This window comes from Protopterus annectens, chromosome 2.part1 (genome assembly GCF_019279795.1).
Source record: "Protopterus annectens isolate FY-2018-M chromosome 2.part1, PAN1.0, whole genome shotgun sequence".
NCBI lineage: Eukaryota > Metazoa > Chordata > Ceratodontiformes > Protopteridae > Protopterus > Protopterus annectens.
In genome coordinates, this window is record NC_056729.1 from 1,364,617,912 (window position 1) to 1,364,630,833 (window position 12,922).

The window sequence follows — 12,922 nt, forward strand, 5'->3', positions numbered from 1 at the left end:
CACTCCACTAACAGATAGCCTATAAAAAAAATTGTTCCAGTGTTCACTCCACTAACAATCATTTCTGATAAATGAAACAAGCAATGTTGTGTCTTTTGGCTTATCCCGGTTAGGGGTCGCCACAGCGGAACTCCGGTCCGCTAATGTCTGGTAGTGGATTTTTACGTGCAGAGTTACCAGCCCTGACGCACAACATTCAAAGAAGGCACGCCCATTCACGCATGCCTCCACACAGAAGACGCTCTAGCTGAGAATCGAACGGGACAACGTCTTGCTGTGAGGCGACAACGCTACTGCAGCACCACTACCGCGGGATATATAAATGAAACAAGCAATAATTCCCCAAAATACAATTTGCAATCAAATCAAAGGTAATCCACTACAAGAACACTAGTCCATCTGCCTACTTAACTGAATAAATTTCTTGAAACATCAACAGGGTAATTTAATTCCTTCCAAAGGGACGGCATCAGACAGAGAGCCTTCTAGATCTACTAGCTAAAATTATTTTTCTGTCTAATCCTTTATACTGTTTCTCAAAATATAATTTGCAGGGCAAGGTTTCATGCTAAAAACAAAAAAAGCAAAACTACCTGCCACCTGAAAGCATTTCAAACTAAAGTCCACGTGGGTACAGCAAAAAAAGGCAGTGGATTTCATAAATACAATTTTGTGACAGCCCAAAGACTTACTACTGGAGTAGAACTCCAAACTCACTCCTAACACTAAAAAAAAGCAAAGCAGGCAAGGCAATTAAACACATCTTCCTTCATCCCTTTTATCCCCAAATGTGAACAAAACAATGCCATCTGGGCAAAACCTCTGAGTCTCCAGACTGGTGAGATAATCATGTTTTCATCATCAAGGATAATCAAAACAGTCAAACAATGAGCTGACTTCCCCGGCCACACAGTAAACATTTCGCTGGTCTACGAATGAAAAATGCAAACCTCAAAAATAGTTACAGAATAACAGGACAAGCACAGCAGGATTTGCCCTAGCTACTCCCAAATGAGCTAAAACTACTGTAGCAGCAGTCTACAGGCTGGCAACCAACTGCCATCATTATTGAAAGCCTCCTCCTTTCAGAGAACATGATATAGATATGGCAGTCTGATACAGGTTACATGTACCAAATAACTTAAAAGATATACATACATATATTAAACTTTTCCCAAATATAGAACGGCAATATAGAAAGGCAACAAAGTGTGACATCCAGAAAGTGAATTTCAACCACACCTCTCAAGCTCTTAGTGCTAGAAATCTGGACAAAGCCTGACAAAATAGGGGAACAAAGGTCCAAAATAGGGACAGATTTTAAATATTGCTCTTATAACCTTAGAAAGTTGCTAGAATATAAGGGTCTGTGTTAACATGCATTTTCTGAAGGATTTGAAGTCTGAAACTCAAATGCACGTCATTATTTAGTGACTTCAGTCCTCAGATCATCCCAATGTTGTGCCAGAAAATTAAAATTTTATGAGGAATAGACTAAAAATATGAGGGAAAAATCTGGACATTCTGTGAATATCTGGACAGTTGAGAGGTATGATTTCAACTTGTATAGAGTAAAAGATCTACAACCAGCAGCACCTGTAAAAAGTCTGTGCTTGTGTTTGTATGTGTGAATGTATATAGGCAAAAGTTTCTGAAATGAGAAATATAAAACCTTATTAGTACTTATCAGTATATTCCCTCCCCTACATGAGCTCTCTGAATACAGTAAGTTGCCTGTAAATTACAGTAATATTTCTTTAAATGAAAAACTGAAAAGCAGAATTTGAGAGAAATGTAAGCCAAGTCACAGAATGCTATTAAATGTGAATATGCTGCTTTTTCAGAAGCTTGTTGCACAAAGTACATTCTTATAGTCTTTCAGGTTGCTGAAATAAAATAAATGTAATATGAGACTTCACTTTTGAATTCTGAAGTACTTCAAACTAAAGGAGACTTCACAGTTCAGTTTGTCATTTATTCAGTTCAGAAAAGCAGTTAACTGTGCTGTGGCAAACCTTGCAAAATAAGGACACATTAACACAAACACAATGAATAGCTCATCAGTGAGTTGCAACTAATATCAGTGTAACTTGTATAGCTTTTAAGCCTGTTTGAAAGCTGTTTTTACCTGTTTCTTGAGACAGTGTTTGTTTCCCCTAATTTTTAGGGCTTTCATTATGGAATAATTTTTGTTTATATTTTTATGACTAATGAATATCCTTAACCCAATCCATAACTTGACAGTTGCCAATGTCTCTGTGGTTTAACCATAAAAAAATTAAATACAGCCAAAGATATACATTTGTAAAGTCAGTCACACTTACCCTAGCCACAGTATTATTCACAAATGTTTTGTATATCCTTTTCTGTAACTGATATCCATTGTTGTCAGTAAAGATGGTCTTGTTAGTTGCTAAATCTGTACTGGTCCTAATAATAGACTCTCTGTTCAGGTCCAAAGGCCCGACCACATACTCCTGCTCTATCCTGTGGCACAGCAGCTCTGCATCATATCCTTCTGGTACATTGTAGATCCTGGTATATAGTACATACTGGTAGTCTTTGGCTTTCTGATCACTGAAATGGAAAGCAAAACATAATTATCTGGGTCCAGTTGTTACTTAGCTGTTTGAATGAACACAGCCTTTCTTTAAGAATAATTCAGGACACGAAATATAGCCATCCATGTATATTCATAACTACAGGCCACAAAAAAATGATATAAAATTAACTCTTTTCCACATCTGAACTTAAGACATGTCTCCATCTGACTTGTTAACTCTTCCTACACTTGCCATCTAAAAATGACAGGGGGAAGGAAGAAAAAGCTAAGGACAGAGAAGGCATCCTGTTGGAGGCTATATTTTGAAGGTCTTAAAAGCTTACCCCCACTGGGCAACAAGCACACTGCAGTGCTTATTTACGTCACATAGAGAGAGAAATATATAATGTTTGCAGGGATAGTAAAAGCATGCAAGTAGCCATTAGCTGGAAAAGGTAAGGTTTTGATGCATGTCAGAACATTTCAGCACTGAAAGAGTTACAAAGGAATTCTTAGTTTATAATGTGCCAGTCACAAATTTTGCTACCCTACAGTGGAAAACAGACAACTTCTGAAGTTCTTGTTAGTTCACACTACTATGGAACAAGGCAATCAGAAGTAATATACAGGCTACAAGCCTCCTAGCAGCTGGATGACACTTTTTAAAACCTTTGTACTGCTGGCTTTTCTAACCAGATTTCTTGATTCTGATCAGCAGGTATCTGAGCACTGGAAGACTTTACTTCAATCTTGATATGAATTACAGCTGTAATATCACTGCTCAGACTGGCACTACCAAATTAAGCTATTCTGATTTTCTGTGTTATGGGAAAGACTTCAGTACAGCCATTCTTACTCCATATAGCCCTTTTAGGATGCTTCCTGTATGCTTCGAGGAGGAGGTGGGCAGCACCATAATATCTCTATACTACAGGAGAGGGACCTCATAACAATTTATCTACAGGTAGATCAAATAGAGTGTTAAGGAGTTAAGCCCAAGTACTGAGCCCCATGTGATACCTTTCATCATAGCAGCTAATCTGGAAGTAGATTTTCGACATCTTGTGTTTTTAAGATTCAGTTCTCCTTCAAAAACAGTGGCAATATGCAAACAAAAACTGCTGCTCTGACATGACAAGTGAAATAAATCTTGAAATGTAAAGCAAGACACAATAAAAAAAACAACAAAAAATGCCAAGTATCTTGCAATGAGTAGGGCATAAGATCGAGGGAATAGAAATTCACAATGGGAAACTTACACAAGAAAAATACAGTGTATCCACTTGTAAAAGTGACCAAAAAGTAGAACAAGGAGGAAATAACACGAGTTCACCATATTAGGTACTCATTCATGCCTTTGTAGTGGGTAGATGTTGAAATTTCCACTTCTGATACCCCAAGCTTAGGAGACTTCTACATTTTCTCTTGTCCTCAAGCTTGCAAAGAACCGTACAGGGGTGTAAATCAGCTACTGTGCCACTCAGTTCAAAAATGGGACCTCCAGTCGCTGATTGGCACACTAGTAAGAAAACAAACAACTCGCAAGAATATACAAATGGTACACCTGTCCATTTTCCAGGAAAATTGTACCTGTGGCTGCACAACGGACAAGCAGTCCAAACAAAAGGAAGGCAGCAGAACATCACGAAATATCCACTGCAGAGTGCTCCTCACATTTCCACTGATACAGTACAACTTTAGAAGGAAAGGTAAACCAAACACAAGCAGTAAAATTACATTTCACAGGAAAGCCATTAGCAGGAGGAAGGTATGGTATGATATCAGACAGCTAAGCCCTGAAGCAGGAAGTTGCTAAAGAAGGGCTGACACAATGAAACATTGTCCAAGCAAGATTTTTAACTGAAAGCTTCAGACAAAGATTAACTGGAGACATTCTGGAAGTAAGTACTGAAATTAGCCATACTTGTGCTGAAGTGGCATCTGGCAGAAGTAGCAATGGAATTTCTTAATGGGCAGTGTGTTATATGAGGGCAAGACACAACACAGTTATCAATTCAGCTGGAAATTAATTTGTTTTGTTAATGCATTCCCCACTCTACCTGAAAGAAAGGACACATCATCAAGTAAAACTTGGGTTGGAAGAGCATACCCAAAGTATGAAAGGCCATCTCCCCCATGATTCTACCCCAGGAATTAAAACAGGGACATCAGCAGAGTTAAAGAAGAAAGTACAGTTGTGCCCTAGAATGGGTCTGGGACAACTCCTTATTTTCCGTCTGAAAACCTCCTTCATTCTATGTAGGGTATTCCCAAAGGAAACAAATATCAAGAGAAATGAAAAGTGTGTACTACATGAAAGCAGTCCAAAAAGTATTGCAAACTATGAAAAGGAATAGGAACTCTGTATAAAGCCAAAGGCCTGAATTTATCCATAACAGACAAAAAGTAAAAAAGTCATGGGCATTCAGAACTGCCATGTAACTGAAACACCTGATGTTAAGGGGTCATTTGCATATATCCCATGTGCCTCTAATACAAGAGGTATAAGGTATCACACAGTGGAAACTCTAGCTTGGCTAGATTTTTATTTTAGTTTTTACCTCTTGGTTTATCTCTATCACCTTCTTACTCATTATTTTGACTTTTATATTACGGTTCGAACATTATCAAATACAGCAACATCAGATAGCCATTGTCTCAAGAATATGTATTTAAAAAACTAATTGCATTTGCACTTGTCTTTCAGACTGAATATTTCATGGAACGTGGAATACTTATCTAGAAATACAAAGTACATGGTGTCTTTGAAATGGAACAAGTATGTGCCTCTCAGCAACATGGATGATCTGGTAATGGGCATGCTAGCATCTCTTCCTCTCAATTGTTGTTGCATGCAGTGTTGATCAACAATTCTATAATAAAACAGTATATCACATTGCTTGTTTTCTCTGCCACAGCAATTCATGCACTGTCTCAAACATTTGTCTTTTTAGATGATAGGGAACTATTATTTTGTCAGCCTTGAACATTAAAGCCCTGGACACTTGTTTCTTCCTTGAAAGGAAAATAAGACTGCATTTCTTTCCTTGCTGGTGATTTTCACTCAAGCCAGCCTCACTATGTCCCGATGTAACTGCATTTGTAAGTCACTGTTCATTACATCTCTGAAATTGTTTCTTAATTTCTGTTGCTGGTAACTGCACTATTAGCCAAAGAATCATCTCCAAGTCTATTGATAAACATTCCTGCTTATCTGGAAAATATGCACTATTCAATGAAACTGTTGTGTATAGTTCATTTCCTGGAGACAGTACTTCACTTTTACAACCGACTCTTACAGATTATATAATCTCAGAGATGTCATACAAAAGCTTTTATGAACATGCTTCACAGTGTGTTGCAGTCTCTTTCCAGAAATTAAACTGGTTTCAGATTTAGTTTGGAGAACTGGCTTTTTTTACTAACATCTGATGATTCTTGGAGTAACTGGCACTTTTTACACTAGCCTACTCTAGGCTTTTCTCTACAGTACTCTGAGGGGTTGGTGTTTTTTTGTTGTTGTTTTGTTTATTTTTTTTGCATTCAAGTGGATGCGACTTTAATCATTTTTAGTTATTTTGTGTACAATGTTTTTAACCTGGAATGTAAAAAACTGACTACTTTTAATTATTTTAGTCTTTTTACTTGCCAACCAAGACTTTAAACTATCTTTATGTTGCTCTTTTTATTTACCTACTGCGTTGCATTATTCCCACTGATTATATTTCCTTGGATTTTACTTTGCATTCAGCAACTCTGTTTTTAAGGATTTTTATTTTGTATTTATTAAACGGTTCCATTTTGTTTCAGTGCAGGTTTTTACATACTGTGCTGCACAAGACCAGCTGCTGACCCTCTGGCCCTTTCCCCCAAAGCACCTAAGAATATTTTGAAATGATACAGGAAGCTAGGTATTTTGAAAAAGGTATAGGTCAAGTTTCCTTGACCATCATTTGTAGGGGACACCAGTTTCAGTTTTTTGGCACATACCAGCAGTGAGTGGTGTCTGTTGTGAGGAGGCACAGCATTCAGTCAGATCTACTTAATTTCCGCATCATCGACCTGCCATTCCTGTACTTCATTCCATAAGGAACTGAGGCAAGTCCACTCCTCCAGCACTGGTAAGAATTCTGTATCCTAATGCTAGGTTACCCAACAAATGAGCTGCACGTCATTTATGAATAACTGTGAAAGGTGCACATGCTTTTCATAACAGAGATCTGGCTGTACAGTAGTTTAAGTCCAATTCTTATGGCACTCATTCCCCTCAGACTCTGTAATGCAGTACCTTAGACTGGAACATCCCAGGGGTAGAGTGGTGAATTTTCATAGTGCTGCCACTGAATTGTAACAAACGAAAGCTGGAGTTACCAACTCCCCTGAATTTTCCATGGGTGCAGAACCAAATTGTGATGTACCTCCTTGTGAAGATATGTGAAGGCTGCCAGCCTAGCTAGATAGGATTTCATAGATAATTCCGTCATTTGTAAATATTAATGTAGGCCACATGCTTGTTCTCGTTGTTAAATGTTGAACTTCAGAAATGTAACCACAATGCACTCTGCTGGAGGAAAGCTGATAAGTCAAGCATTGTATAATTGTTTGATCTCAAAACTCGGAGCCGAGATGTCTGGGTGAAGGAATTCTTGCTATTGTTTTGAGACCAGAGTTAACTGCTAGAATTTGCATGTATAATGTCTTTCATTGCTGTAGCTTCCTGACCACGTGCAAGATCAAAAGGGCTGCTAAACTCTTGAGTTTCTGTTAGCCTGGGAATGACTTTATTGGGTCGATTAAACAGCATCTGCTATTTTAAGCGTTCGTTGAAATATAGACCTGCCTACTCAAACTGTTGGACTTCTTTGAGAAGGCCACCAAAACAATGGAGAAGGGCAAAATGGTTCACACTGCCTACCTTGACCTGGCCAAGGTATTTGACACAATCCCCCACTTGGGCATTGTCAACAAACTTATTATGTAACTCGGTGGATAGCCAGCTGCCTCACAGACATGACCCAGGAAGTTAGAATTGGGGAGTTCATATCTACAAAGAGGCCAGTCACAAGTGTATTTCCTCAGGGATCGGTCCTGGTACTGCTCTTTTTTGGCATTTACTTCTCTGAAGTCAAGACCAACATCAATGGCCTTTGGCTGACTAAATTTGCAGATTAGGAACCATCACTGAATCACCCACCAGCATAAATGTTCACCAGGAAGGGCTGACACAGACAAACAACTGATGCCAGAGCCATGGACTAAAACTAAATGCCAAGAACGGGTCTATATCACTTCAAAGAACAGTCTATTTATCGAATCTCTAGTAATCAAACTCACTTTAGCAAACAATCGCTTCAATGAATTTTCTCATAGGAAAGGAAGTACTTGGCCATCATCGGGAATTTGTCCTTTTCCCTACTGTTATGCAACCTCAGAGTTAGTTTATTTAGTTAGGGGTTTGGGAAGCACAGCCACCACACTGAGGTGGGGGGGTGAACCCCTCTCCCACTTTGCTGAGTTTTAAATTGTTTAGTGTTTGATACAGTTGCTAGATGGCCCACTAGTTCCTTTCCCTGTGAGAAAATTTGGTGAAATGATCGTTCACTAAAGTGAGTTTGAGTAATAGAGACCCGATAAGTACGCTGTTCGAGGAAGTGATATAGACCTGCCAAAAAATGCATATTAGTATCCTTCGGGAAGTCATCCACCCCTGGTAGCCATCACACTGACAACACACCCCTAATAGATGAACCAGTAGTCAGTGACCTGAGGACACATACAGACAGAACTTGTCAGAGAATTGGGATGAATGGCTAGGATTAAAAAGGCCCTTGTGATCATTAGCCTAGTAAACACTTATGAACCTATTAAATCAGTAGGAAAACTAAAATTAGGAGGAAGCAGGTATACGTTATGCTTGTGTTGTCTGTTCACTTAGAACAGAGTACACGTATTGCAGGTGTTAATAAATCCCAGGGCTCATTTACACACTTATGAAAGCATTTGTATAGATTCAAAGGCTTCAGCAGAGAATTTTTATTATTGATATCCACAAAAAACGTTATCTTCATTTCATAGTCATCAAAAAGCCTCTGATCATGTCAGTATTCACAACATAAAGCTTGGAAACTGACCCGCTGTTGTTGTTACCCTTATGCCTTGTTTAAGAATCAGTATAGGTCATGTCTTTTGTGACGTTATTACATTCAGTGGCCAATAGTGCAGTGGATTTTAACTGATGATGCAACATGGCAAGAGAAAACAACCAAAATACATTATTTAAAGGGGCCACTTGGAATTGTGGGGCACACTGTTATTTTAGCAAACAATTTGATATTTTCTGGCAAATACCAAACAGATGAAAATTATGGTGGAAGTTATCACACTTTTCTCTACCATACATAATTTCAGGAACTGAACTGAACTATGTATACTGAAGTCGTGCCTAGACCATGAAGGTGAAGAGATAACATGGAGGTCCATCAAACAACAGTAGGAAGCAGAGCAATTTTGTGGACTGTTTAACTTAACTAGCGACTGTTTAACTTAACTAGCATGTGTTGGCTAGCTCTCATTACCAAGAAGCATTATACACACGGCCCTTCTTTTAACAGGTTGCAAGTAAAGCTCCTTTCTATCCCTCTTTTGGTCCAAATTTTTCTCAGGCGATATATTCTTACCATGTGTACCTCTGGGTACTCAGCGTTGTCTTTTAAATTTTTGGGGATGCAGTATTAAGATACTGCTCATTCCTGGTGTACACACAACTATATCATGAGACAAAAACAAGGTTACTTGTACAAAGGGTATACTGACTCAGCAAGGGTAGGCAGTGGAGGAAGGTCTGTACAGACACTAATGTTCCCCAAAAAGAACTGACAAAGATAAATAGTTTAATTTAAAGCCATGGACCAAAACTAATGCCAAGACATTCATAACAGTATCCTTGGGAAAGTCATCAACCCCTGGTAACTACAATGAAAGTACACAAAATGCAGAAGGGCTTCAAGATCAGGTAATGTTTTATTTACAATCCTAGAACTGAGTAGTACTACATTGACATTGTCTGGTACTTTGCCTGTTATTGCCATTAGCTGGACTCTGCATAAAAATGTAGTTTGAGGGCAGCAAAGGCTTAAGCCAGTATGAGGAAGCCTTGGAATGAGAGGTGCAAGCCATCCTTGGCAAAGCAAGTAGGGCAGCATAGCACTTCATCCTTTTCCTTCTAACTTGGTATCATTCTTGGTGAATGTAGGATTCTGCTAAGTACTGGTCTTTCTTTCACTTTTGAGACTCTGCATTTCTCTTAGGGTTTTGAGCTCTAAGTCATTTATACCCCCATGGACCACCACCATGTCATGCTCATATTTGTTTGCCTTAATGGTTTAGAGGACTCATGAAACGTTGGAGATCTTGGGTCTGAAATACAATCCACCATCTCCCCATTTTTGCCCCACCTTGTGAAGGCAGAGTCTGTGTGTCCTACCATTGAGTCACTAATTACCAGTACATTGATAGTAGTAGAGGGCTTAAGTGTACCTGATTTGGGGCAATTTTTTCCCTGGTGACTCTCAATTGCTGATGAAGCAGTATGTCTTGTGGTATTTAATTTCCACTGAGACTTAGCTTCATTTGACCTTGGAAGCTTAAACAATTACTTTTTACAGCCTTAGCATATGATAGCTTTCTATATATTTGTGTGGAGTGCTGCAAGTGGCCTTGCAGATAGTCACAGAGTTTTTTTTTTCTTTTTGTTTGTGAGACTGTTGCCTCCATCCTAGGTTCATAAGTAGGTACTAGGCTATCTGCCTGAAGGCGTTTATAAGCCTAGCCGGAATGTGTTGGCTTTCGCCACCCCCTTAGATTAGTTCCCTGTGCCTCTGTCCAGCAGAGCCATTGAAGTGATCCCTTGGGTAAACTTTCTGTTTCCCATCCACTCGTCAATGTTTCTCTTGAAGAGGGTTAGCGCGGAGCTCTGCCTAAAGTAGATTGGAATCTTGTTCCAGAGTATGGGAAGTCTCTGGGACAGGAATCTATCCCTCCAGCATGTCCTATTTATTGTTGTGGTGAGGCTTAGATCCCTGGAGTGTGTGGCTCGAGGGGATATGGTTTTCTTTAGGTGGAGCATGTCCATTAATTCTGGGTTGGACGTGGCCTTGTATGTCAGGCAGAGATCACCTCTGAGTAGGTGGTATGCAACCAAGTACAGCTGGAGTTTCTTCAGTCGAGCTGCATAGGGCATCTGCTTGAGGCCAGTGATCCTCTTGGTGAGGTACTTCTGTGGTCTTTCCAGTTGTTGCAGGTGTCTTGTAAGGTACATCCCAAATGGGGCATTGTACTCTATGATGGGTCTGATGAGTGATGCATAGTGGGGCCCAATAACCTCTTTCGATCTGGATGTAAACCCTATTGTGATTAGGTGGGCCACATAGAAGGATTTTCTAACCACTTTGGCAATGTGATTATCAAAGGAGTGGTTACTATCTACTTGGTCCCCAGATCCCTTATTATGTCTTCCGTATTTAGGGGGCTACCACCTATGTGGTAGTTTGTGGGCACTTTGTTTTTTCCATGGGGATGACTATGCACTTTTTGTCATTTGGCTTGAGGCCATGGTTTTGACACTAGTTATCCGTCTCTGTGAGACCCTTTTGGAGGATGTCTGTGTCAGCCAGAGAGTCAATTATAGCCCCTAGTTTGCAGTCATCTGTGAACTTGGACAGCCATAGTCCTTCTGTGCTTGCCTGTACCTCTGAGAAGTATATGCCGAACAGGAGGGGTCCTAAGACTGAGCCCTGTGGAACGCCACTTGTAACTGGTTTAGAGTCAGACCTAGCTCCTGCAACTCTTACCATGTGGGTTCTGTTCATGGGCCAGTTGGCAACCCATCTCGTGACATAGGGGTTTATGTTCAGGCTGGTGAGCTTGTCTACAATACCTGAGTGGGGAATGGTGTCGAAGGTCTAAGTAGGCTGTGTGGACCACCTTTCCCTCGTCTACAGCCTTGGTAACTGTCTCAAAGAAGTCCACCAGGTTTAGAAGGCATGATCTGCCCTTAACAAAGCCGAACTGGGTAGGGTCCAGTGTTTGGAGGTTTCCAATGTCTGTTAATGAGATCCATGATGATGCACTCCATAGCTCTGCAGACTAAGCCAGTCAGGCTTATAGGGCGATAGTTTCCGGGGTCCATTGTGGCTCCACCTTTGTGGAGTGGAATAACCGTTGCTGTGCGCCACTCTGAGGGCATGTAGCCTGTGGAGAGGCTGAGTTTAAACAGTGTGTTTAAGTGAGGGGTTAGTTCATCTTTGAGCTCGTGTAGGACGCAGCCTGGGACACCATCTGGTCCCATTGATGCTGTGTTTTTTGGCTTTGGAGAGGGCTGTTTTAACTGGAGTGTCTCTGACTTAAGGGGCACTACATTCTTCTGGTATAGTTATGGGCCCTTTTGGGGGTGAAGTTTGCACTGAACCTGTCTGTCAGGATGTTGGCTATATCGGTCGGTTCAGTGTATTTTGTGCCATTCTGCACCAACTCCGAGCAGATCTGAGAACTGCCACTTAGATTCTTGACAAAGTTAAAGAATGCCTTGTGGTTATCTTTGGAGTCCATGGCAATTTTTCTTTCAAAACTAGACTTGGATGACTTTATGAGGGAACGTAGTTTCTTGCTGATACTGATCATGGATGTCTTCCCTTCTTGGGATTTTACTCTTTTCTGTACTAGTTTCCTCCTCCTATTATATAGCTTGTTTATGGCAGGGGTCCACCAAACTGGTTTCCTTTTCTTGGAGGAGTGAGTCTTGGTTTTGTTTGGGATAGCACGATCCATGCATTCTTGTAGGTGCCCGTAAAGTGCATCAGTAAAGGATTTTGCAGCTTGGACAGCGTTATCCTTTAGCATGGGGGCTTTGAAACTTCCCACCTCGGTATTAAGTAATGTGAAGTTTGCATTCGAAAAGTTTTTCACGGTGGTTTCATTGACCGGGGGTGGTGGGGGAATGTGGATACCCAGAGTGATTAGTTTATGGTCAGATCTAACCAGCGAGGGGTTGACCTCCGGTGTGGACCACCGGTCGGCCATGTTGGTGATGACCAGGTCCAATATTGTCACCTCTGGTGGGGGTATTGACCAGTTGATCCAGGGCATTTGGGCTTATAAATTCCAGGAAATGTTGGGCAAGGGAGTTTGTACTTGTGTACTTCTCCCAGTTAATGTTTGGGTAATTGAAATCACCCAATATTAGGGTGTTTGGTAGGACCTTTATGTTTCCCTGTGTTTCCAAGAATGCAGAGTGGGGGTCCTGGGACATGGTGGGTGATCTGTAGCAAGCTATAATTTGAATAGCAGTTTCACGCTTTGTTAGTTGCACGTGGATGATCTCTG

The 12,922-nt window shown here is 40.5% G+C and overlaps 1 protein-coding gene across 1 annotated transcript in view; it reads right to left on the reverse strand.

Moving 5' to 3' along the window:
- MAN2B2 (mannosidase alpha class 2B member 2) overlaps positions 1-12,922 on the reverse strand; it is a 943,157-nt gene that overhangs the window by 273,985 nt on the left and 656,250 nt on the right. The window contains exon 13 of the mRNA XM_044062827.1: positions 2,325-2,577. Within this exon, the coding sequence (XP_043918762.1) occupies positions 2,325-2,577 (253 nt within the window). The remainder of the gene's footprint in view (positions 1-2,324; positions 2,578-12,922) is intronic.